Source organism: Mus caroli, chromosome 2, assembly GCF_900094665.2.
Source record: "Mus caroli chromosome 2, CAROLI_EIJ_v1.1, whole genome shotgun sequence".
NCBI classification, from domain to species: Eukaryota; Metazoa; Chordata; class Mammalia; order Rodentia; family Muridae; genus Mus; species Mus caroli.
Window position 1 is genome coordinate 22,778,464 of NC_034571.1, and position 23,953 is coordinate 22,802,416.

Here is a 23,953-nt window from a genome sequence, read left to right on the forward strand (position 1 = left end):
CAGCTACTCAGCTGCTTAAGCTTGCCCACAAGTACAGGCCAGAGACAAAGCAAGAGAAGAAGCAAAGGCTACTGGCCCGTGCCGAGAAGAAAGCTGCTGGCAAAGGCGACGTCCCAACTAAGAGACCACCTGTCCTCCGAGCAGGTCAGTGCTTCCCCGTCCCCCGGGAAAGGGAGGATGGTAAGGCAGGCTGTGCAGTGATGTGTGAATTTCTTCACCTGAAAACACTGAAGAGTAAACCGAGCTTTTTAACCCTGAGTAGCAGCTTAGTGAAGCTGCTTTTTTGTGACTGCAGCAGCCGGAGCACTCTGGCAAAGTGGTTGTGTTGTATGTTCCAGGAGTCAATACAGTCACCACCTTGGTGGAGAACAAGAAGGCTCAGCTGGTGGTGATTGCCCATGACGTAGACCCCATTGAGGTAGGTGTGGGAGGTTTTGTGTGGCTTCTGGCTGGGTGTGAAGAGCTGGGGAAAAGATTGCTGTGGCTCTTGCAATGATGTCAACCTTTGACTGAAGTGACCTTGAAGTGCAATTACTGAGCTTTTTAACCCTGAGCAATTGCCACAAAGTATCTGTGCAGCTAGCTATTGCTTCTGCCAAAACAACCTACAGCTCATGTTTGCTTCCTCTAGCTGGTGGTTTTCCTACCTGCCCTGTGTCGAAAGATGGGGGTGCCCTACTGCATCATCAAGGGAAAGGCCAGGCTGGGGCACCTGGTCCACAGGAAGACCTGCACCACTGTTGCCTTCACACAGGTTAACTCGTGAGTATTTATGCACCCACACCTTACCCTCACAGCTTTGGACCATTTGCCAGTGATGGTTAAGAATTTCTTCACCTGAATCAACTATGTGGTCACACTGTTGTCTGAGGCAAAAAGGCAGGGAGGGAAGGGTTTATTACTCCTGCTTCTTAAAACAGTAACAAGACCTTCCTCATTGCCTTTCCAGGGAAGACAAGGGTGCTCTGGCTAAGCTGGTGGAAGCTATTAGGACCAATTATAATGACAGATATGATGAGGTGAGTATACAGGCCACAGGCTTGATTTTGATTGATATATATTGATCTATACCTTAAAGGGTAAGAGGGCAGGCTAATGACTACTGCTTCTGTCATTTCAGATCCGTCGCCACTGGGGAGGCAATGTCCTGGGTCCTAAGTCTGTGGCTCGCATTGCCAAGCTGGAAAAAGCAAAGGCTAAAGAACTCGCCACTAAATTGGGTTAAATGTACACTAAATTTTCTGTACCTAAATATAATTACAAAACTATCTTGACTGCCCTTGGTTATTTGGGTTGGTGCGAGTGTGTGCTCTAATTGGTGCTGTCCCCTGTAAAATGGTTTCAGACTGAGCCATGGCTTTTACATAGCAAGATCTTTATTTTATGGTTGTTGGGAACAGGCTCCTTCACACAATGGGTGTCCGACGTACAAATTTTTGGAACCACAAATATGATGTGGCCACACACAGTCCATACCTGTGGTTGAAAGAGATGATTAGCCTGTGCAGTCAGTGGGGGGGTGGAGGGGGTAGCAGGCAGCAAGACTGACCAGGTAAGGATGTACTGCATGTGCTCATTGCGCAGAGTCACTCTCGTCTGTCCTCCGATGGGCCCACCGGGGGCTGTGCTGTCTGTAGAGACAGGAGTCAACTCTGTCAGACCCCTAAGTGCAACCAGAGAAAGTCTCTGCTGGGCTGTTTTGAGACTTTGTCAATGCAATTAATGTTTCTTTGCCTTAGCCTCAGGAAGAATTCAGACAAAAGCAAAAGGTAGCCACATTCTTCACCAAAAACAGTCTCCACACCACATACTAAGATTCTCCTCTAAATAGTGCATGCTCTCCCGAAGCAGGCTGAGCATAACATACGGAAGTCTGCATCAATGAAAATGGGGTCCGCTCCTGTTATCTTGGCCATAGCTTCCAGGTCTCGATAATACCAGTGGTTCCTTTCTGGGCTGTTCTCTGGAACAAAGGGCTTCCTGTTCTCTGTGAGCCTCACTATGCCAACTAGATCTACTTCTCCCAGAACCTACAAGAGAAGGCAGGGTTGCTTTTTACTTACCTGTACGGAGGCAAGGTGACTATCTACATTTCTCGGGCTGAAGAGCCATATGCCTTACCTGGCCTTTCTGCCTGGTCTCAGGATTCACTTTCTTCCTGGGAACAAACCCTCTGTTAACCAGGATGGTGACTCTGGAGCAATAATAAAAGAGGAAGAGTTCCAATACAGATGTCACTAATGGTTACTTCAGCATTTATCTACTGGGCATATAAGTGGTTTATTCTGTGGATTCAGCCTTCACTGCTAAGCCTTAGTGATTCAAACTGGCTAAGAAAATCGCTTAATGGGATCAGCAGTTAAGAGCACTGACTGCTCTTCCAGAGGTCCTGAGTTCAATTCCCAGCAACCACATGGTGGCTCACAACCATCTGTAATGGGATCCGATGCCCTCTTCTGGTGTGTCTGATGACAGCTACTGTGTACTCAAAATCTTAAAAAAAAAGGGCTGCTTAATGTTGGAGCCATTGGAAATTACCAGGCAGTGTTGGCTCTCGGATTCCCTAGGGTCTTAAGGTTGACTGAGCACAATGAGGGAAGCTGACAGGCTCAGCCATGCACTACTCACCCCAAGTCAGAGCAATGGAAAGGAGTAACGACATGGGCCCCACTTTCAGTTGAGGATAGTCTGCCAGCATCTCGGGCCTCTCGGACAGGATCCACCATGGTCCGAGGCATTATGTACAACTCTTTGGAGTGGTCAAAGTGGCCCCTGACCTTCACTGGCCTGTACTCCAAATTTTTCAGTTCCATTGGGCTATAAGGAGAAAAGGAAGGGCTGTGGGTAAGCCAGGCTTGTCAGAATCAATCCTTTAAGCAGAAAGGCTCAGTGAGGATCATCAGACAGGTTACGTCTTCCATAGGGGTGATCAGCAACCTTTGATGCCAAATGGTAATAGAAGATAACCAGTAATAACCAGAGCCAGGTTTTCAAGGAAAGTGTGGGTTTCTGTATGGCTACTGTATATATACATTAACAAAATGTGAGTCCAAACTCCACTTGTTCCCAACCCTGAAGGACAAAACTTTAAAATTCAAGAGGGCAATACAATAAACTTTAAAGACCATCACCCACCAGGGCCACAATGAACTGTCACCGCTTTGGAGGATCCACTGAGACCTGAAAAGGGAAATCTGACACCGAAGATAAATCTTTTCTATTTATGTTCTGTGTCCAATTTCATAAAGGCAGTCAGCAGGCAGTTTAGCGGGAAACAGGGTTCTCGCCAAAGGACAGCAAATTACACCAAACAGAAGCAAGGGCCTCACCGCCGCCCTGTAAGTGGAATGGATCTTTATCCACACTCACTCTGCTGGTAGAGGGATGGGCTCAGCCATGACTCGAGACTCCAATTCTGCAATAAGTTTCAGCTTCCATTTCCGACGTTGGACCTATAGAAACAGCATGAGCTAAGCTATCAGTGGAGTCCAAGCCTCGGAGCAACCCAAATTCGACCCCCATCTTCACCTGCCAAGTCCCCAGGCCAAAAGCAGTAGCAGGGATTAAAAGCAGGAGCCACTGGAGAAAAGAGTCGTCCTCTGCTTTAGCGGCGGCTGTTTCAGCAGTAGAACTGCAACACCTACGTGGCCTACAGACCATCCCTGGAGGAAGTTTTACAACACTGGCATGGGGTCAGAAGCCCTAAAACAAACAGAACTGGGTGGCCAATTCCTCGAGAGGACCGGTTATACCCCAGAGAATGTATGGCAAAGGTGGCAATTAACAGCACATGTGCCCAACCCTCTCCCAGTACAATGCACGCAGTAAACCACTGTGGGCTGAAAAGAAAGGTGCATCAACCGCACCCAGGTCTGAGCCCTTCTCACCTGAGCGGACAGAAAACCCAAAGACGCTCCTCCTGACAGCGCAGAACGGGGCCTGCGGGGACCAGACAGGCCGAGGGGCTAAATCCAGAGAACTGCAAGCACCTGACACGGTCCAACCCAGCCCCACTCAACTTCGAGCTATGTCTTCCTGGGCAGGGTCCTCCCTGGCACCGCTCCACCCAGGGCTAAGTCCTCTTGGGCTGGGTCCTCCTCAGCCCCACTCCACTCCGGGCCCCGCCCTCCAGATCCCTCTTCTTGAGCAGGATCCTCTCTGAACTCCCGCTTACCGGTCCCGCGTAGGCCCACCGCGTCATCCGTCGCGGCAGCACAGCCAAAGCCATCACAGCAGCCATCTTTGATCACTTCCGGGACCAAGAAATCTGCTTCCTTCCGGGACGGCGCTCTGCCTCACGTGGTGGCTACGGCGTCAGATGGGCATCTCCGATCATGGACGAACTACCCTCTGATGTGCTTGCATTCTTGCGCCAGCACCCCAGCTTGAGACTACTGCCCAACACCCACAAGGTCAGAAGAGAACCGTGACCGGAAGAGTAGGGCCAGGAAGGAACGGGATCTGGGAGGAGCGGAACCTCGGAGGACCGACAGTGACCAGAAAGGAGGGGGGACCCGGGAGTTTTGTGCCTGGAAAGCGTGGGACCTGGGAGGACAGTGCAGGGAAGGGGCGGAGCTGGCAAGAACCACCTTCTGACCAGAGGCTCATCCGCAGGTTCGCTGCTCCCTAACTGGCCATGAGCTGCCCTGCCGTCTGCCGGAGCTCCAGGTCTACACCCGCGGCAAGAAGTACCAGCGGCTGTCAAGTGCCTTCTCTAACTTCGATTACGCAGCTTTCGAGCCACACATTGTGCCCAGCACAAAGAATCGGTACGTAGTTTGGCCGGCCAGCGCCTAGGAGCAGAGCCTGTGCCCCCTGTTCTGAGCATGTAGGAGCCTCCCACTGTGACACTTTTATCAGGACAGAGCTTGTGGCCCTTGCATGTAGTTCCCTGAAGCCAGGCTGGGCAGTGCCAGTTTCACTGTTTGGGGATCCTGTCTTGGTTGTGTGGTTGATATATCCTCATATACCACTCCTTGAGCTGTCTGACCGCCAAGCATGCAGTGTGAAACTGCAATTTCTTGGATAACAATCTGGGTCCTTGATCCCAGATACTGAGTGGAATTGTTTGTAAGCCTGTGTAGCTGGGTTGGCCTGGAACTCACTATGTAGACCAGGCTGACCTTAAAGCCTGCCTCTGCCTCCTGAATGCTGGAATTAAAGGCCACCATGCCTTTTTCAAAAATCCAGACACTGAGACTAAATGCAGAGCATCCCAGCCGATGGATCATTTGTTTGCAGCATGCAGCCATGGTGGAACCCACAAGTCTGGGCCCTTGGTGTGCACTGCCCCTCCATACCCAACTGTTTGCCTTTTAGGCACCAACTGTTCTGCAAACTCACCCTGAGGCACATCAATAAGTCCCCAGAACATGTGCTGAGGCACACCCAGGGCCGGAGGTATCAGAGAGCACTTCATCAATGTAAGTCAACACCCCCAGAAGCTCAGGCCTTTGGATGCATGTGCCCTGCCCCCAAAAAGCCAGAAAGGTGCCTTGGCCATCACTGATCCTTTATTGATGGATGCACTTGCCTGATCTTGCACAGTGAGAAGGCAGTGGCTGCTGACCTCCCCACTGCAAAGCCAGAAAGTAGTAGGTGGGAAGGAGTGCGGTGGAGGTCTGATATTCCATAGTAGGGACAATCCTAGGGTAGCTCCCAGGCGGAGGCTGCAGTACTCTAGTTATAGGACAGGTCCATAGTCATCTGATACTGCAAGAGAGCCTTGAAGACTGTTCTCAGGAGCAGGATTGGTGCACCTGTAGGCTCCAGAGCATGAGGGGTACAGCTAAAGGGTTGGTGGCTTGAGCAGGAAAGGGGATTTGCGGACAGCCCCCAGTATTGTTGGGTATAGCCAGGGGTGGTAAGGCATCCCAAGTGATTGAGAGTAGAGATTCCTGGGGTTAGGGAGGGAGGATGGGGCCAGCTTGAGCATGAGGGAGGTGAAAACCTCCCATCCATGCTACCACAGGAAGATGAGGGTAAGAAAGGGACTGAGACTAGGTAACTTGGATGGAGGAATGAAGCAGGAGAATGGAGGGTTGGGGTTTGCAGAGGCTGGGGATGAGTGGGAGGCTTCAGGGACTGCATTGCCTGTCCTGCCCTAACAGGCAGACTTCAGTCAGAGGGTGGGAAGGTAAAGAATCTGTCTGTTGTCTGCTGGTGCAGCACAGCCAGATCCCCCCACACATGCAGGAGCTTCCAGAGTTGGCACCTGGGCTGCACTGACCAGTGGCAAGCTAAGGTTTGGATGTGCCTTTGTTAGTTTTGTCATCTGCTACATTTTGACAGGGAGGGCTGTACAGGAATTCTCATGAGAGAATTATAAAGACGTATCAAAGAGCTGAGACAGAGCCAAAATGCAGTTTAGGGTGGCAGGCTGGTTCCTGTAGCTAACTGGCCTGCTGAGAGCACCAGGAGGAGACCACAGGTGGTCCTAGAAATAGATGTCAAAGATGAAGTAGGGAAGATTGGAGATAGCAGAGCAGTTAGTTCTATCAGATGCCCAGTCCCAATTAGACTGTCACTCATGAGCAATGATGGTTAGAGCTGGTATCCCTCACCTGTGGAGATGGTGCTGACCCAAGTAGTTCAGACTCCTCAGTACCTGAGGACAGCAGTGGTGACCCTAGTAAGTGCTTCCCTGAAGCCTCATTCCCGAACCAAGTTGAAGTGAAGCCAGGCAGTTTCCCCTGAGGTCCACAGCCTTTGGCTGCCCACCCTTATCTGGTAGGATAAAGGAACAGAACCGTGTGGCACAACCCATAGCTTAGCTGTGCACCAAGAGGGTACCAGTGTAATGAGCTTGCTAGTCTCCTAGATGAAGAGTGTCAGAAACAAGGTGTGGAGTACGTCCCTGCCTGCCTTCTACACAAGAGGAAGAAGAGGGAGGACCAGACGAACAGTGATGAACTCCCAGGCCAGAGAACAGGTTTCTGGGAGCCAGCTTCCAGTGACGAGGAAGGCGCCTTGAGTGACGACAGCATGACAGACCTATACCCACGTAAGCAGGCCCAGTCCAATCCCTGCCCCTGTCTCCTGCTAGGTACCTTGTGATCCTGCTGTGAACCACTTTTCCTAAGAAAGGGAGGGAAGCTTTTACCTGTGACTGCAGCTCAGCCAAGTGTTTGTTCCTTCCAGCTGAGCTGTTCACAAAGAGAGAACTAGGCAAGCCTGAGAACGGTGACACTCCTGAAGACTTTCTGACAGACCAACAGGATGAGAAGCCGGAGCATTCAGAAGAGAAGAGCTTTAGAGAGAGGGGAGAGGCCGGAGTGGGCCACAAGAGGGGGAGGAAGGTGAGTGGGGGCTGCAGAGTGCTGAGGGTAGGGCTACTCAGCAAATTCTGCAAGTGCACTTGTCGGGTAGCAGCCTAAAATATGGAAGCCAAGGCCACTTTAGAAGGTCTGCAGGAGTAAGTCCTGACTGCTCAGGAACTTCGCTGCTGGGCACCACTCCCTCTCTATGGGGCAGGACTGAGTATTCTGTCAGAGAGGAGCAAGGTAGACAAAGTCTCTAGTCACCTGTGCTGCCCTCTCCCAGGCCCCACACTGACCCAGCAATAGAAGTGTTGAGAAAGCAGACTTAAGGCTCTTCCGCCTTAGACACACAGTGTCTTCCCTGTGAACCTGCAGTGGCCCTGGTCAGCATTTTCTGCTTTCACAGAAGCAGCTCACCTCCTTGACCAAGAAGTTCAAGAGCCATCATCACAAGCCCAAGAATTTCAGTTCCTTTAAGCAGCTGGGGAGATGAAGCCTGCAAGAAAAGCCTTTGGATGTCCTTGGAACTGGCCACTGATGTCCTGACATTGGCTGTTGTCCAGAGTGGGCCTAGAGGTTCTGTTCAGAAGATGGCAGTGGCGGGGACTTGAAGATTCCTCTCCATGCATGGCTTTCTCTGCAGTGTTGAGTGACTCTTGCTGTTAGCTCACTGTAGCATCCCGAAGCCTAGCCAGGCTCCCGGCTCTGGCTGCTCACCATATAGGACCACACTATATACCACAAATGCCATTATTTATTTTGATGTTTCCAAAGATCAAAACATTTTCAAACACAACTAAGATATAAAATACAGCATAAAAATGAGGTTTATACCTATTCCCACATAAAGCTAAAGCATCTTCAGAAAACTTTTGCCAAACCAATATGTATACCATTGTTTTCTCCCGTCCCAGGCACACCCCACAGGAGGCTGGTCAATGGGCCAAGTACCCTTGGGATGAGGGTTCCCATCCCAGGCAGAACCCACAGGAGGCTGGTCAAAGGGCTAAGTACCCCTGGGACGAGGGCTTCTGCTGCACGGCATGCACTTGCCTCCCAGGGTCTGCCCCACTCCACAGACTGGAATGTCATGGGGCTGCCACTGCAAGTGGCTGTGCACTGAGGCAGCTCTGTGGTAAAGAACCAGCATGGCCTGAGCCAGTGCTGGAACTCACTTGGGAGGAATAGGCAGGCCTAAGGCTGCAGGAAAACATGGGCTAGGTGTTGAGAAGGTGAATTCAGCCTGCAGAGCCAGCGAGGCAAGGGACTGACCCAAGGTGACTCAGAGAACAAAGTCCTGCCTACCCAGCTGATGCCAGAAAGGAGGACCTCCAAGACTCTGTACCCAAGGGTGAGGTAAGCTGCCAGCTTCCCTCCAGGGGTTCGAAGTCTGTCTGATCTCTCCAACAGACCTGGGAGAGATCCAGGAGGAACCCAACTACCCTCATGGCACTACCATGCAGATGAGCAAGACCACAGCATTAGACACCCCACCCCTCCCCCAAAAAGAGAAACACGGTGTAAGGCAATGTTAGAAAACTTTAAATACAGGACTGAGATCAAATTGGTAAGGCATCACAAATTGTAAAAAGTATCTTGGCTGCATACAGCAGAGCAAGTTGACAAAAATCTGAGCAAGCAACAGCCTCAGGGGAATGGTGGTATCAGGGCTGTTGATGGGGTTGGCTCAGCCTGGAACAGGGAGTTAAGCTGGGGGTTGGGGGACCACAACCTGTGAAGTTCAGGCCTTGCTCTGAGAAGGTCAAGTGTGAGGTAACTGGGTTGAGCCTGGGTGTCTTGAGTACTGGGACTCCTCACTTCTGGGCCCCATGGCATCGCTGTTCCCCAGGCTGGTTCCATGGTGGTTGTGTGGACCATCCTGTGAGCAGCCTGCTCTCCTGCCCTTTCCACCACCAAGCTTGAGGGGTAGCAGCTTTCTAAGAACTTCCTGCTGCTTACCCCATCCCATCCCTGCTTGGAGCCAGGAAAACTCCCAAGGTACCTTTCACCCAGTAAACAGCATCCAGCTAGCTAACATCAAGGACTTGGGCCAGCAGTAACACCCACCTTTCCAATACTGTACTGTTCTCTTGACTTGGTTTCTCTAACATCTTCAATGATCCTATAAAATACAGGGGCAGAAGCAATGCTGGGGCCACTGGTAGAATTCTGAACTGGAGGTTTAACCGTTTGGTGTTTGGCTGGACTATCCTAAGTCATTTAGTAGTTTGAGCTAAGGATGTAAACTCAAAACTAAGAAGGGAAACTGCTTTGAACGACTTCCCCAAAAGGAACTCAGAGACAGGAGGAATGAGGCCACAGCCCAGCACGCTGTCTCCTCCAAGCCTTGGCTAAGGAGTGACCATCCAGCTCGCCAGCCCTGGACAGTCAGACTCCAGACTATTTCCAAAGATTTTATCTCCAATTTTCAGGTGTCTGCAAATAAAGTTCTCAAAACATCTGTGCCTTTACCAAGGGAGGGGAAGGGGAAAGGACACATAAACGCTGGCAGCTTGTTGACTCTGCCCTGAACCAGTCCAGGGCCTTGTGCCTCAGCCGGGAGGGGAGGGATCTGTATGTTACCACTCTTTCTTCTTCTCATCCATGGAGACACCCCCTGGGCCAAGAGCCACCACAAGGAGCAGGCCTCCAATCACTGACATGGTCTGGAAGAAGTCGTATTTCAGGAAGTCATGCATGGGTTTATATACCGGGATTGTCCAGAAGGCGTTGAAATACACGTTGATGGCAAACAGCCAGACGACGAGAGTCAAAGCTGCTAGCTTGGTTTTAAAACCAATGGCTACTAAGATCATCAGAGCTGTGCCCACAATGTTCTGGATGATCTGCACAGATTCAAAAAGAAATGACATTCAGACTAAAGGTCAAACACTGGGCACACTTGTATCTGAGCCAGGCTCACATAACCAGGACTTAGTGAGAGCTGGAACACACAAACCCTAAAACAATACAGAATATTGGACTTACAAAGAGTTCTGTATTAAAAGTGCTATGGCCTTACATGCACTCTCCCGAATGCCATATGTTGGAAAAATCCCCTAAATCCTATCAGTGGTGTTTGCCAGGTAAAACTTTGATGAGTGACTAGCCCATAAAAGGAAGCTTGCTTCCCAGACTCACCATGGGATACCGAGTGTTCTCTTGGTAATCTACAGAGTCCTTACCACAAGACCCACCAGATGTGACCTCTTGACCTTGGGATTCCCTGCCTCCGGAAGCATCAGCTGAGTAAAGTATCATTCTATGTATTTACCCTTCTGGGGTGTTCAGTTACAGCAACAGAACATGAGCTAAGAAAACTGATGTCAAGAATCAAGAAGTATGACTGCATTGGAGAGATGGCTTGGTAGTTAAGAGCACTGACTGTTCTTTCTAGAGGACCCAGGTTCGAATCTGAGCACCCATATGGCAGCTCACAACTGTAACTCCAAGATCTGATTGACACCCTCACATATACATACAGGCAAAACAACAATGCACATAAAAATAATTTTTAAAATTGTGTCTATTGCTAAAGAAGCACCTGACTAGAATGGAATAATTGTCAGACTCTGAGGCATCTAGAGAAGCATTGTCAGGAGTGGAGCAGTGAAGGCCACTCTGGGAAGAGCTGAGAAGGAAAGACAGGGACTTCACTAGTGGTGTTTAGTGGTCCTGGCCACCATCCTGTTACAGTATAAACAGTAAACATGAGTTAGGGATTTATAAAGCAGAACAAAGGCCATTCTTGTTAGAAAACTGCAATGAAGGCCAGCCTAGCACATGCTTTTAATCTCAAACTCTGAGTTCAAGACCAGCCTGGTCTATAGACTGAGTTCCAGTACAGCCAAGGTCTTGAAAAAGAAAGAAAAAAGAAAAAAAGGAAGAAAGCTGCAGTGGCCTCGTCTTCACTGAGTCCATACCCTGGGACCTTGCAGAATACAGAACATCTATCTGGCAGAAGAAACTTATCAGCAGCAAAGCATTCAGGTTGACATGTAGCTACTTTGGATTCTGACTGCTAATAGTGAAACAAGGGTGCAAAGACTGAATTCATAACAAGGGAAAATGTGAAAACAGGTAAAAAGTTCTCTGGCCAGAAAATCAAAGATGGCTTCTCAGGGTCTATGTAACTCAGACTGACCTTGAATTTAAAATCTTATCATGCCTCCTGGGCACAGGTCTTTGCCACATCTGGCCAACCCACAATAAAAAAATAAAAATGAGTAAATAAGTTTGTGTTTGTGTGGGAGGGCGGAGGCCAGAACAGAGTACTGGATAGCCTCTTATCACTCTCCAGATAGTCCTTTTTGAAGTAGGATCTCTTCTGAAACTAGAGCTCATCTCAGGTAGGATGGAAGCAGCAATCCAAATAATCCTCCTGCCTCTGCTCCTCTCAAAGGCCATTTTACAGGCATTTACTGGATGGCTGACAAGTTACTCTCATGCTTAAGTTTGATGTATGGTCCCTCCCCATGACTGCAGAGAAATCACTCTTCGCCAGTGAGCCACCTCTCAGCCTCCCAACACTGTATTTCAGTGTAAAAGATCTGTGGGAGATTAGTAACAGCTGCGGTGCTATCCTGGTAGGTCTCTATCCCATAATGAGCTCAGTTCATCTGCACCCACCTACCTACTCATGCTGGGTATGCTTCCCAACAATGCCTGTTTGCCAGCTCTGCTTCTCCATGTGATATATAAAAATCAGAATGTACCGGGCGGTGGTGGCGCACGCCTTTAATCCCAGCACTTGGGAGGCAGAGGCAGGTGGATTTCTGACTGAGTTCGAGGCCAGCCTGGTCTACAAAATGAGTGCCAGGACAGCCAGGGCTATACAGAGAAACCCTGTCTCGAAAAAACAAACAAACACCAGAATGTACTGGCCCACAGTGTGAATTGAACTCTGAAGAAGAAAAGTGAGAAGTCTGCAGAGAGGGCACTGGCCTCTCATTTATAAGCATGAGCTTGTCTCCTCAGGCTGTGCTGAGCCACAGCTATGCCAACAGGTAGCACATGGTTTGGGTACTCACAGAAAAGAAGCTGGTATCTAAGTGAAGGAGGGTCATGAACATCAGGACCAGCAGGACCCTTCCTCCAAGCTGCATGTACTGCTTGGGGGAGCTCTCACGCATGGTTGGGACACCAGCAAACATGCTCTTCCCTTCTGAGCGGGATTCTGCCAAGAGCAGCAGCAAACCTCCTCCTAAAGCCAGGTTCCTGAGGAACAGAAACGTCAGCTACAATCACCAGGTGTCCGTCCTCAACTGAGGCCCACCCTTGCCTTTCTCCAAAACAAACCACCATTCAATGGGACCAGACCAAGCTGAGTACAAAGGACCAACCTCAAATTGAACCAACAGGAGGCTCCTTGGATGTACACGGAACCAAGCCCTGGTCTCTGCCCACTTCCACTCAGACCCTCAGTCCACACACCCATGTAATACAGGGCCAGAAGACAGGACCCCTCGCTATTAAGCCAAGATTCCAGCTGAGGGGGAATACTCTGCTGTGCCCTCAGAACCCTGCTTCTCAGAGGGTAGCACTCGCCAACAGGTGCACAGGAGAGGGCCAAGGACTTTATTGTTACCACCCAAAATGCACCTACCTCATGAGAAACTTCAAGTCCCACAAAATGCTATAGGCAATTGTCTAAAGGAACAGAGAAAAAAATGAATCAGCATTTCACATCAATATCTATGGATATCACAACAGCATGAGACAGACTGTTCAAACAGGTAAGAACATAAGATACACAAAACTATTTGAGACACAGAGGCCAGATCAGTAGGACCACTTGGCTCAGTATGCCGAACAGAGCAGTGTGCCCACTAGGCCTGTCTGACTATCAGAGTTGTGCTGTGATGTCCTGGAGCACAAAGCAAGGGCAAGGCCACCAGTGCAGATCACTCTCCTTAACTCTGCCATGCTGAGGAAGTAGACATTCTTATTTGTCAAATGCCAGGACTCCCGGCTCACACACAGCCATGGCCTACACCTCTGCCTAGGAAGTTCAGGGAAAAGGGACTGACGGCTCAGTACCCATGGCTCCTGCTTGGGGCCATCTGCTCCTAAACCCTACGTAGGAAAGAAGAGTGGCCACTTCTCCAAAAAGAGAAATAGCTCTAGACAGCCAGATACACAGGAGGCTGAAGGGGTAAGATGCTGGACCCAATACATAGCTCCACCAAAGCAAAGCAAAGTGAGACCTACCCCATACCCCTTGTACCCAAAGTGAGAACCACTAAGTGACTGTATACCTGCAGTGCGATGATTCCAAACAGCCCAAAGCAGGCATACTGCACGAAGTTCCTGCTCAGCACCAAAACACAGCCAGCTAGAAAGAGGACAGAATTAGGGGCTACTATGTGTCCAAGACAACAAAACACCTTTATTCCAATGCTGCTGAGCTCTGCACCCCAAGCAAAGCACCTTCCCAGAGCTTTAACGGCAGGGGGCCCTGTGCCCTGAAGCCTGCCCAGCTTCTGAAGAACACTAGTCCAGACCATACTCTGCTGTGGAGAGCTACAGCTCCTTGTGCCAGTGACTACAAGTGTGGGGCTGACTGCTCCACTACGGAGCACACCCAACAATGCTTGAAAGTACAAGTCCTTTCTCACCTCCTAACATGCAAGGGCAAGAAAACTGTCACCAGGTTGGGTGGTGGTGGCACACACCTTTAATCTCAGCACTTGGGAGGCAGAGGCAAGTGGATTTCTGAGTTTGAGGCTAGCCTGGTCTACAGAATGAGTTCCAGGACAGCCAGGACTACACAGAGAAACCCTGTCTCCAAAAAGAGAGAGAGAGAGAGAGAGAGAGAGAAAGAAAGAAAGAAAGAAAGAAAGAAAGAAAGAAAGAAAGAAAGAAAGAAAAGGAAAGAAAGGAAAGAAAGAGAGAAAGAGAGAAAGAGAGAAAGAGAGAAAGAGAGAGAGAGAGAGAGAGAGCAAGTAAGCTGTCACCAGATGATATGTTGTCAGAAAACCAATGTGAGCCCAAATGTGAGCCCTGGTTCTGTGCTGACTGAAACTTTTGTCCTTTCCAGATACCATCTGACTGACTTAACTGCCCAGGCTCTAGCATCTCCTCTTGCATTTAGAAGCAAAGACTGTGTCCAACTTCTTTTTTGTTCGTTTATAGACAGTCTCACTATATAGACCCAGCTGCCCTGGAACTTCTTTTATTATATAGGCCAAGTTGGTCTTGAACTCAAAAAGAAAACCTCTACCTGCCTCTACCTCCCAAATGCTGTCGTTAAAGGTGTGAGTCACCACAGCAGCCTTCTGTCCAATCTCTAGAGCAAGTTTAAAGAAATGCGTGCAAGGGAGCTGAGTATGGACCATCCACCCAAAAGCTCAGAACCAAACCATGGCTGGCATATTTCAACGCCCAGAGCTGTAATCTCAGCTGAGAAGCTCTTAAGTTTGTCACATCAGCCTTCAGCCCAGGAAGGGGTACCCAGACCTCAAGTTTACACATAGCTTCTCAATGGCCAACAACAATGAATGGGGAGTATCATTCAAGGGAACAGGATGCTCCAGAAGTATACTAGAGAGGCTAGAGAGCCACTTACTCAACTGTCCCAGCAGGTTGAGGAACACAAAGGATGAGGCCAACAGGTAGCCACAGCTCCAGGTGGTGTCGATATAGTCACGCTGCTCACTCCACTGGAACCACATGCGGATGCCATCCTCCAGGAAGGTGCTGATCAGGCAGAGGCGCGCCACATGAGGCAGGTACTGCTTGGTGACTCGAAGGAACTGTAGGACCACAGAACACACTGGTGAGGTGGCTTCAACCTCATCATGACAACAGGTCAGAGGAGACAAGCCAGCTCTCTGGAAGACAGAGAGGCCCTCAGCAGGTCCAGTGCCTTGCCAGGGCAGACTGCAGGCAGGAATCAACACCTGCTTTAGATGCTCCCATCGTAAGTCTAGACACATAATGATCAACACTTAGTCCCAGAGACAAAGACAGCGTCACACACATCTGGCACAGGACCATAAGGCACTGTCTAATACTATCTACCAGCTTTGCTCCACCCTCCAAAGCTATCAAAGGAGAAATACCGCAAGACACACAGTTCCTATGACAAATGTGAGGCACACTAACAAGTGGGAGACACAGAAACCATCTGATGGGCTCTCAGGATATCTCCAGTCTAGGGATTCTCACACCTCAGCCCCCTCCCATCCAGAACCATCCTCAGCACTGGTGGAGAGCATCAGCAGAACACCCCGAACCCCTACCTTTGAGATGCCACAGCAGCATTTCCAACTGTGGCAGCAAAATAAATCCCTCTATTTTTCTACCCTTTCCCACCCCATCAAAATCTTTCTGGAAAGTTTAATGTCCTATGGGATAACTGTGGTACAGACAAACAGCTGTGCTATGGGCTGGAAAGAAAGCACTGAGATGTTCTCACAGTCTGTATGATCTAAAGCAAGGTAAAAACTGCCAAATATGAGAGACCAACAATGACTGCAGTGAAACTCAAGTGTGCCAATCGCCAGCAAAGGACAGTTCTGTACATCCACGGCTCCCTTCTGTCCCTGTGCAGATGGCAGTTGATGGGCTCATTAGACCAGCACACCCTACTGAAGCTAGGTGCAAATGCCATGCAGGTGGACTCCATACTTTTCTCATACCACCCTTAAGAGCTGAGCGGCAAGGTGAAAGATATCATGGAGGCCTAGAAGAAAGAACAAAGAGCTGCCCATGGACTGACGTGTCAAGAAGAGTCTAAAGTGCAGAGTCTGACCCCACCAGGGCAGCGGGGAGAACATGAGCTGTGCAGGCCTTCCCAAGGCTGACTAAACCTCCTGTTGGACTAGGTGAGGATGTACATAAGGGGTATGCCCAAACTCTCAGCACGTTACAGAGCTACTTCAAAGCCCAAGACACTGCTAAAGCTACCATCTCAGCTGCAGAGCACTGGGCATCCCACGGAGGGTGTCCAGGCTTGGCTTGGTCGGCACTGCAGAAAGGCTCAATCTGGGGCAGGGAACAGAAAGTCATAACGCTGAAGCCCAAATCCTTCAGACACACAGCCTGTGGCCCTGGTGTGTATCTGCATGTGCTTACTCAGCCCTACTGGAGAGATGGCAGAAGCCACACTGACATCATCACAGAGACTAGCCAGCAGCTCTGAAGTCAGAGCACAGGCACTCAGGCCACATGTCTTCATCCTGTCCGTCCTTGTCTAACCCCAGCCAGCAATGGGCTCAAGGCATGGTGATCCAGTTACTTTTAGGGGTGGGAGAGGTTGCTACCCTCCAACAAGTAAAGACCATGCAATTACTGGCTGCTAAGAGTCCTTCCTAACTTGCAGAGTCAAAAGAAATCTGTAATATAAAAAGAAAACAAGAAAAATAGGCATGATGACACAATGCTTGTGATGTCAGCTTCTTGGGAGGCTGAGGCAGGAAGTTCACTTGAACCTAATATTTCAAGACCATGTTTAGCAGCACAATAAACACAAAAGGAAAGGAGGTCCAAATATGCTTAAGTTTTAGGGCCCTGGTAGAGAATACACATACTAAAACATTCTGTTAGCTGGGGGAACAAGTGACACCACTCACCATCCCCGTTTCTACTTCATGGTCCTAATGTCCTAGAAATAGCCAGCAGTGATGTAATCACCAATAATCTATGAGAGTAAAGAACACCACCATGGATCTCAGAGCACTCCCAAGAAATGGCCCTCATATTGTCAAGTACCCAAACTAAGTAGTGTAGACCACAGGAGGGTGTGGACTGTCAGGCAGCCACAGACGCTGGAGATGTTCTGACTTGCTTCCAAATGAGAACTGTTCCCCAACACAATTACACTGAGGCTTCACCCACTGGATGAACAAACCTGCCCAGCCTTGCTGCAGTCTGCTCCTCCTTCAAAGAACCTTACCACAGATGCTCAATTGCTACCAACACAACCTAGCACAATCCACTAGATGTAGTTAAAACATCCCGACAAGTCTGCTACTCTTAATTGGAGTGTCTGGGTCAAGAGGATTAAAGAGTAGAAAACAGTAATGGAGGGAGAGACAAGTCACACCTCCCTCCCTTCCACACCAGCAAGGCTGCAAGACTGATGCAGTACAGTATATACTGCACTAAGCACATCTGCTGGGCTCTGTCTTCCAAAGACAAGTATCTATCAAGTGGGCACAGGGCACCAGTCAACAGCCTTTGATGGGCATCTCAACACAGGAAAAAAGCCAAGTTTAACAACAACGACAAATCCTTCACAAGCATCTTGGTCACAGCTCCTGGCTCACATCACGCCACTGAAAAGGGTTCCTACAGCCACATCCCCTCTGTGCTTGCAGGCCACTGCCCATAACCTGGCTCATGCTGGCCGTGAATACCAAGAAATTCCATAACCATGGTTCTCATTGCAGAGCCTGGAAAAACCAGTGGTGGATGCTACTGAGGAAAGCTTGTGGAAAAGTCAGTCAAGTCAAGCCATTGAAAAACAGGCTTCTCAGCCGGGCGGAAGGCAGAGGCAGGTGGATTTCTGAGTTCGAAGCTAGCCTGGTCTACAGAGTGAGTTCCAGGACAGCCAGGGCTATACAGAGAAACCCTGTCTCAAAAAAACAAAACAAAACAAAAAAAAAACCAAAACCACGCTTCTCATGATAGGCAGTGAAGCATCCCAGTAGTGTAAGAAATGAGAAGAGGGGCTAAAGAAATGGCTCAGCAGTGAAGAGCTCAGAGGACCCAAGTTTGGTTCCCAGGACCCATATGTTAGCTCACAATCATCTGGAACTCCAATTCCTGGGATCTGATGCCCTCTTCTGGCATCTCTGGGCATCAGGTATGCAAGAGGTACACAGACATACATGTGGGCAGAATGAGGAAGGCTCAAGTCTATCTCAAAGGGTTATCATCTGCAAGGACTGAGGGGATTTAGGATATAATCCTATCTGTCCTTAGATAGCACCCATGAAACAAGTAAGGATCACACAAGGAATGCTACTGCCAACATGCAGAGCAGAAATACCAACCACCTCTTTGTGTTCAGGACAAAAATGGATCCATGGTAGCTTAGTCTAAGAAAATGGCAGGTTAGATTTCCTGACTGGTGGACCCTGTTCAAAGACCCACAGCTCAGGAATTGAGAGCAGCAACAGGCAGGCAGGGTCTGCTCAACAGTGTGGTGGCTAATCTGACTCTAGAACCCTCAGTAAGTATATATCAAACACCTTGGATACATCTCCAATGCATCATGGGTGTAAGACCTGCAAGACTACCCTTCCTTTTCTAAAACTCAAGTACTGAATAGAAGCCACAGTCTGTGAGGACTAGCCCTCATCGTACAGATACTAACCAATCTCCAGTGTCTCTACCTCACTTTTCCAGAAGGGGGCACTGTCCAACCTCCAGTCAAGACTAGCAAGCAGAGAAGTGAGTCAGCTTCCCAATCCTTAAGGTAGAGGTACAAGATGACAAAGCACTGAAGAGGGGAAGGCTCAGGGCCCCAGGACAACAGGCCCTACCCAGGCCACATCAAGCCCACTCTGGCACTACTTCCACAAAGGCCTCAACACTCCTGGGTCTACTTCTGCCACTCTTCTTTTCTCTTGGTTTTTCCAAACAATATTGTTCTGTGTGGCCTGGCTGTCCTGGAACTTACTCTAGACCAGGCTGGCCTCGAACTCAGAAATACACCTGCCTCGCAAGTGCTAAAAGTCTTGCACCACCACTGCCTGTAGTTCTGCCAGGACATCACACCAAAGTAAGGCCCCCTGCAGCCTTCCTGTCACCCTGGTAACAGCCATCAGGCAGAATCCATTAAGCCCTAATGTTCCTGGTTCCTGATGTGAATTCACTTGGAAGCTACTCTGCAATCTGTTTAGCTTGAATTAAGTAGCAGCCACAGGACATAGGCATGACTTTGAGTTCCTGGCTCTTTCCCACTTGGTTTCTGATGGCTTCTGAAGGTCTACTTCCTGTATATCAGCACTTTCTTCAGAGCCTGGGTTCCTGGGAGCAAAAGGACCTCATCCTTGACTGCCCAAGGGCATGAAGCTTGATGCCAGGTCAGAGATGTAGCTCACTGGAACCTGCCAGCAGGATCCCAGCAGGATCTATCCAACAGCACCAACATGGGGGGAATGCTGGATCTGGGTAACAAGCCCAGGACTGTGCAGATCATGACAAACTTCTCTGTAGCCCTGGGAAGATGGAGCCTTGATGGTCAGCCTCACAGGAAGGTAGGTGTCCAGTTAACAGCTCAGTGTTCTCATCACCATCAAAAACACTTTTCCAGGTCTCATATGAGAAGCCCAACTTTCCAGGCAAATCTGATTTGCAAACTCAGTTCTACTTTTGTTTTCTAAAGACATGGATCTGTGACACTATCTGACAACACCTTAGAGTAACACTCCACTTTCTAACACTTTGATCCTTTCACTTAGAAAGTTGGACTGTCAGCACCTTCCTCATTGACAAATTTGTTTTCAAGGGTGCAGCTGAACATCCAACACAAAAGCTCCCAGGACTGGCCACACTGAGGCCACTGGAAGGCTCCCTGATGCCTAGCACTGGATCAGAAGAGCAGGAGTCACATCTCAGAAGCTCCTGTGGTATCCTCTGCTAACTTCCAGGTGGACTCTGAGGCTAATCCCTTAAGAAGGAACCTTCATTGGGAATTTTGGTTTTAAGCAGCAGGCCGTCTACAGTAAGGGCATCTTTCCACTGATGTGTAGCTGAAATCTGACTCCAGACCTGAGATGCCCTGGACACCAAGCAGTAGGAGACCCAGGGTTTCCTCCTGGGTGGTGGACACTGGCAAGTCCAGGAGCCCAAACCAGTTACTTAGTGGGAGTGGATACTGTATTCCCCACAAAAGCCTGTCCAGTCCCAAGATTTGGCTTCTTTCATTTAAATCAAAACAAAGTACACGGAGGACTTCATAAAAGATGAACTCTTCCTCCAGTTGAAATCTATCATTAGATAGTTGGCAGCTTCTTGGAGATATTTCATCTGATCTGGGTTGTGAAATCCACTTGCAAAATGGTGGGTTTTCCAGCTGAAGATCCTGAGGTGAGCGGCTCACAAACTTGTCTTGGCTATGAAGCCATCTTCTTAGAGAGCTGCTACTCAGGAAGATAAAACTGGGTCACTGAGAATTATGTCAACGAAACCCATCTCAAGAGGAAGACCTTGGTCCTTGAGAACGTTTATGTCTTTGTGACAGATACAATTTTAAAATTATGTATTTAATGCAAAATCGTGACATTAGAAACTTTTCCAAAAGGGGTAGAAATGCCTTTAAGATCAGCTCACAGGAAAATGGTTCAACAGAACTGAAGGAGAACATGGGGAGGTGACACCCCTCAAAAGGAGGGGTAGAGAAGCTCATCTGAAGATGCTCACACACACCCAACCTTCGAGTACTCTAGGCCACAAAATGCCTCCTCGCATCACCGACAGCCACGAACACACTAAGTGAACCAAAACTGGCTGGCGGGTGGGCCCCGGCACCATTCAGCCTACAGGGCTAGTTCAGGTTATATTAATACTTCGCAGATCTAACGGGACAATTTCAGAAGTCAAAGCGTCACACTCACACAACTCCCACCCCATCCGTGTCGAACTTAATTGTAAAAAGTGGTGCTACCTGCGCCTCTCTCCGGCTCTAACCCTGCCCAGCTAGTAGCTCGGGCCCAGACTCATCCCAGGCCTTCCCTGCGGTTCACAAGCCACCTGTACACTAGGGAAGGCGAGCCAAGGGGCAGGCTCCTCTCCTTCGGCAGCGTGGACCCAGATCGGGCAACCGGAGCAGAGTCCACGCAAAGGAGGGAGGGCCAGGACGGTCCTGGACAAGGGCGGAGGGGCCACGCAACGGGGCGCACAGAGTACCCCCTTCCCCGGAGGTCCCCAAGGAGCCGCCGCGGTTCAGAGGGCAGAGGGCACAGAGCAGCACCGCGGGCCCCGGGAGCCTCCCTGACCGCCACCCCCCACCCCCGCCCAGCCTCCCCTCGGATTTCTCCGTAGAGCTAGGCAGGACGGCGAGGACGGACGTCCGTGGGGCCGTGACGGCCAGCGGGCTGTGGGGCAGGCCGCACCTGGTCGGCGAAGTCCTCGGCCGTGCCCATCAGGTCGTTCTGTCCCATGGCGGCGGCGGAAGGCTCAGCTGGCAGGTCCTGGGCGCTCGCGCCTACTGCGGCCTCCACAGGAAGTACCGGGCGGCCGGCCTCGCTGAGCCGCGGCTGCTCTAGCGGCTGCCACGTAGGCCAAGCCTTAAAGGGACCGCGCCTCCCGCCGCGCCCCGCCCCGCCTGCCGCGCGCCCTCACGCTCCAGGCCCCGCCCGCCACGCTCGAGGAGCCTGGCGCCGGCGCACCGCCCTTCACGAACAGGCCCCGCCTCCGCCGCGCGCCCTTCACAGGTAGACCCCGCCCCCACGCCCCAGGCTCCGCCCCTCCAGCCCCTACGGACCACCCCTAGCCCTTCACCCTCTAGAACCCGAAGCGCTGACCACTTTTCACCCTCACCAAGCAGCAGGTCCCGCCCACCGTGCTGGTAGACTTCCTGCCACCTGTGTCTCCCGCCCGTAGTACTTGCGGCCCCGTCTGCCGCGTCGTCAGTCTCTGCCCCGCCCTCCACCCTACCCAACACACCGGGCCCCGCCCTTCGTCCGATACACGGCTCCCTATTCTCTGTGGCTTCTTTAAGGGGCATAGTACGAGTACGCCATGTACGAGCCAAAGTGCTAAGCAGACACGCCCCGGGTTGAGGGTTATGGAAGTCAGGTGGAGGGGCTGAGGAGGTGGGGTGGGCACACGGAGCAGTCACTACCGAGCATGCTCAAACGAGGGTTCCACTACCGGCCTGGCTCGAGGACTTAGCCCGGTAGTGGGACAGTGAGGCAGTGTCTCCACGAGATACCATGGAAAAATATCAGGTGCTGAGATGCCCCCACAACCAAGGTCCAGGGTCCGTGGGCAGCGGGACAGGTCCGAGGGCCACACAGCCAGGCCCAGCCTCCATCACAGGGTGACCCTATGATCCCCGCATGTTTCCTCCTCGAGTTCTCCTTTGAGTCCTCCCAGGGCCTCAGTTTCCCTCTAAAATGATGACCAACCCCCAAGTCTGACCACTGGTTAGAGAATGGTGCACATGCCCTTCCCCTTCCCTCCATGTATGGGGTCTTTAAAGGCAGAACCTGAGTGGTTGTTTTTTTAATCGCTTTTTCCCCTCACATCTCAGCCTCATTAATTGTTAGACTCGGCTTATAAAAGCTTCAGTTTCGCTCATTTGCTTTTCCTCTTTTCCAGTAGTCTCTGAGAGAAGGCTTACATGCGTTAGCCAAGCAAATGCACTTCTGATGGCCAGAAATGTTTAGAGAAAAACAAAAAACAAACCACTGCTCACTAGCCTGGGCTGAGCTCCAACGACACCCTGTATTCCCTGTATGCTATCCTTCCCGTACTGCCTACATATCTTGTCCCCTACCCCACGCTGACAGTGGCCTCTGTACTCAAGCCTCAGCCACCTTCCTGACAGCATTGTTCTTGTAGAGTTCTGGCTTACAGACCAGTTCTGAAGGTGTGGCTTCAAAGATGAGCTCTGGCTCAGACCCCAGAGTCCCACAGCCACAGGCAAGGATCTTGCTCCTAGGCCCCAGTATCTATCTCTCAAGTGAATTGTAGGCAGCAGCACCAGTGCAGGTTACAGGGGATGGCTGGGAAGCACTTCCTTCAGTATTGTGCCCTAGCGGAAGCTAAGACTGCACCAGTTACACAAATCACAGGCCTTGTTTGGATGATCATCTTGACGAAGGGTACTAGATGGGGTATCACTAGGGTTAAGAGCCACTTCTGCCCCCAGCCCCCACCACCACCGTCTCTTACTTATAAGGCTGCCCCTGTAGGCTTGGGGAAGGCCATAAGGCTATAAAATAAGGGTTCCAGAATGGGTTTCGAGGGAAATTGTATTGGCCCCACCCTGGAAGGCTTCTCAATCCATCACCTAAGGCCATTTCCTCTACAACAAAATTGAGAGAAGAAGCCATACTTGGGGGTGGAGTGTGGAACCATCACATGTAGGAAATAGAGAATAATGTGACGTTCTCAAAGTCTCTCTCTTCCTTGAGGATAGCTATTGCAAATGCTGAATCCTGGGGCCTTAGGGGTGAACCTGGTGGTGGAAGAACTGGAAACTGAAACCAAGTTCTTGATAAAGCAGGTAAGGTGCAGAGCCCCTTGATCTCAGGTTACAGAGGTCTCTCAGACTCCAGAAATCCCCAGACAAGCCCCGTTGAGGCAAGTTGTAGCCTGAGACTTCTGGAGTTCTCTCTTATTCCTCTCACTCTGGTGCTAACCACACACTAACCACAATGCTCACCCACATGCCTGTGGTCATCTCACTGAACCCATCAACCCTGCCAACCCAGAACAAAAACCCCAATCTCACAACCAAAGATGGTGAGACTCAGGAGTCCCATCCTCACCCAGGTTGCAGTTTCCCAGAGGATTGGAATTTGATACGGGGTACAAGTCTGTCTTTCTCTCTTTCTTCCTTTCTTTCTTTTCTTTTCTTTCTTTCTTTCTTTCTTTCTTTCTTTCTTTCTTTCTTTCTTTCTTTCTTTCTTTCTTTCTTTCTTTCTTTTTGGGTTTTTCGAGACACGGTTTCTCTGTATAGTCCTGGCTGTCCTGGAACTCACTCTGTAGACCAGGCTGGCCTCGAACTCAGA

General features: G+C 50.2%; 4 protein-coding genes, 1 long non-coding RNA gene and 3 other non-coding genes across 11 annotated transcripts in view; 6 read left to right on the forward strand and 2 right to left on the reverse strand.

The window, feature by feature from the left end:
- The first annotated feature begins 192 nt into the window (after positions 1-192).
- Positions 193-263, forward strand: LOC115030441. Its single transcript, XR_003836039.1, has one exon. It is a non-coding gene; the product is annotated as a small nucleolar RNA SNORD36 (small nucleolar RNA).
- Positions 264-357: 94 nt separating this feature from the next.
- On the forward strand, positions 358-1,244 carry LOC115029573. Its single transcript, XR_003835130.1, has 3 exons — positions 358-418; positions 632-1,019; positions 1,121-1,244. It is a non-coding gene; the product is annotated as an uncharacterized LOC115029573 (long non-coding RNA).
- LOC115030440 lies at positions 488-558 on the forward strand. Its single transcript, XR_003836038.1, has one exon. It is a non-coding gene; the product is annotated as a small nucleolar RNA SNORD36 (small nucleolar RNA).
- On the forward strand, positions 809-876 carry LOC115030442. Its single transcript, XR_003836040.1, has one exon. It is a non-coding gene; the product is annotated as a small nucleolar RNA SNORD36 (small nucleolar RNA).
- A 110-nt stretch (positions 1,245-1,354) lies between the features above and the next one.
- Positions 1,355-4,434, reverse strand: LOC110289359 (surfeit locus protein 1). Of its 3 annotated transcripts, none has more exons than XM_021155524.2 (9): positions 4,175-4,434; positions 3,888-3,939; positions 3,529-3,662; positions 3,370-3,452; positions 2,629-2,817; positions 2,122-2,194; positions 1,868-2,030; positions 1,550-1,631; positions 1,355-1,476 (listed from the first exon to the last, which is right to left on the reverse strand). In XM_021155524.2, exons 1-9 carry the CDS (start codon positions 4,238-4,240, stop codon positions 1,407-1,409), a joined length of 912 nt encoding a protein of 303 aa, XP_021011183.1. In that variant the 5' UTR covers positions 4,241-4,434; the 3' UTR covers positions 1,355-1,406. The 3 variants fall into 3 exon arrangements, with proteins under 3 accessions (XP_021011183.1, XP_021011184.1, XP_021011185.1); XM_021155525.2 differs by having other exon boundaries at positions 3,529-3,702; XM_021155526.2 differs by having other exon boundaries at positions 1,359-1,476; positions 3,529-3,682; positions 4,175-4,208.
- Surf2 (surfeit 2) lies at positions 4,316-8,128 on the forward strand. The gene is made up of 6 exons (XM_021155529.1): positions 4,316-4,412; positions 4,615-4,769; positions 5,320-5,423; positions 6,821-7,003; positions 7,141-7,298; positions 7,666-8,128. Exons 1-6 carry the CDS (start codon positions 4,335-4,337, stop codon positions 7,750-7,752), a joined length of 765 nt encoding a protein of 254 aa, XP_021011188.1. The 5' UTR covers positions 4,316-4,334; the 3' UTR covers positions 7,753-8,128.
- A 650-nt stretch (positions 8,129-8,778) lies between these two features.
- Surf4 (surfeit 4) lies at positions 8,779-21,973 on the reverse strand. Its single transcript, XM_021155528.2, has 6 exons — positions 21,326-21,973; positions 14,827-15,013; positions 13,517-13,593; positions 12,865-12,908; positions 12,290-12,476; positions 8,779-10,105 (listed from the first exon to the last, which is right to left on the reverse strand). Exons 1-6 carry the CDS (start codon positions 21,371-21,373, stop codon positions 9,839-9,841), a joined length of 810 nt encoding a protein of 269 aa, XP_021011187.1. The 5' UTR covers positions 21,374-21,973; the 3' UTR covers positions 8,779-9,838.
- The window catches only part of Stkld1 (serine/threonine kinase like domain containing 1), a 20,418-nt gene continuing 18,069 nt past the window's right edge, over positions 21,605-23,953 (forward strand). The window contains exons 1-2 of one of the 2 annotated variants that reach the window (XM_029470540.1): positions 21,605-21,646; positions 23,359-23,445. In XM_029470540.1, the coding sequence (XP_029326400.1) occupies positions 23,368-23,445 (78 nt within the window). In that variant the 5' untranslated portion in view covers positions 21,605-21,646; positions 23,359-23,367. Of the gene's footprint in view, positions 21,647-22,010; positions 22,163-23,358; positions 23,446-23,953 lie in introns of those variants that run through there. The other variant, XM_021155523.2, reaches the window with a different exon arrangement.

What these genes read in the sequence shown, in the direction of transcription:
- Surf2 (XM_021155529.1), top strand. Translation starts at nt 4,335, where the DNA reads ATGGACGAACTACCCTCTGATGTGCTTGCATTCTTGCGCCAGCACCCC. An exon ending in TACTGCCCAACACCCACAAG is followed by an intron (nt 4,413 to 4,614) that starts GTCAGAAGAGAA and finishes GCTCATCCGCAG; the next exon opens with GTTCGCTGCTCCCTAACTGG. An exon ending in CATGACAGACCTATACCCAC is followed by an intron (nt 7,004 to 7,140) that starts GTAAGCAGGCCC and finishes TGTTCCTTCCAG; the next exon opens with CTGAGCTGTTCACAAAGAGA.
- LOC110289359 (XM_021155524.2), bottom strand. Translation starts at nt 4,240, where the DNA reads ATGGCTGCTGTGATGGCTTTGGCTGTGCTGCCGCGACGGATGACGCGG. An exon ending in GGTGGGCCTACGCGGGACCG is followed by an intron (nt 3,940 to 4,174) that starts GTAAGCGGGAGT and finishes TGGTCCCCGCAG; the next exon opens with GCCCCGTTCTGCGCTGTCAG. An exon ending in TTTCATTGATGCAGACTTCC is followed by an intron (nt 1,632 to 1,867) that starts GTATGTTATGCT and finishes CTGTCTCTACAG; the next exon opens with ACAGCACAGCCCCCGGTGGG.
- Surf4 (XM_021155528.2), bottom strand. Translation starts at nt 21,373, where the DNA reads ATGGGACAGAACGACCTGATGGGCACGGCCGAGGACTTCGCCGACCAG. An exon ending in TTGGAATCATCGCACTGCAG is followed by an intron (nt 12,909 to 13,516) that starts GTATACAGTCAC and finishes CTGTTCCTTTAG; the next exon opens with ACAATTGCCTATAGCATTTT. An exon ending in GACTTGAAGTTTCTCATGAG is followed by an intron (nt 12,477 to 12,864) that starts GTAGGTGCATTT and finishes TCTGTTCCTCAG; the next exon opens with GAACCTGGCTTTAGGAGGAG.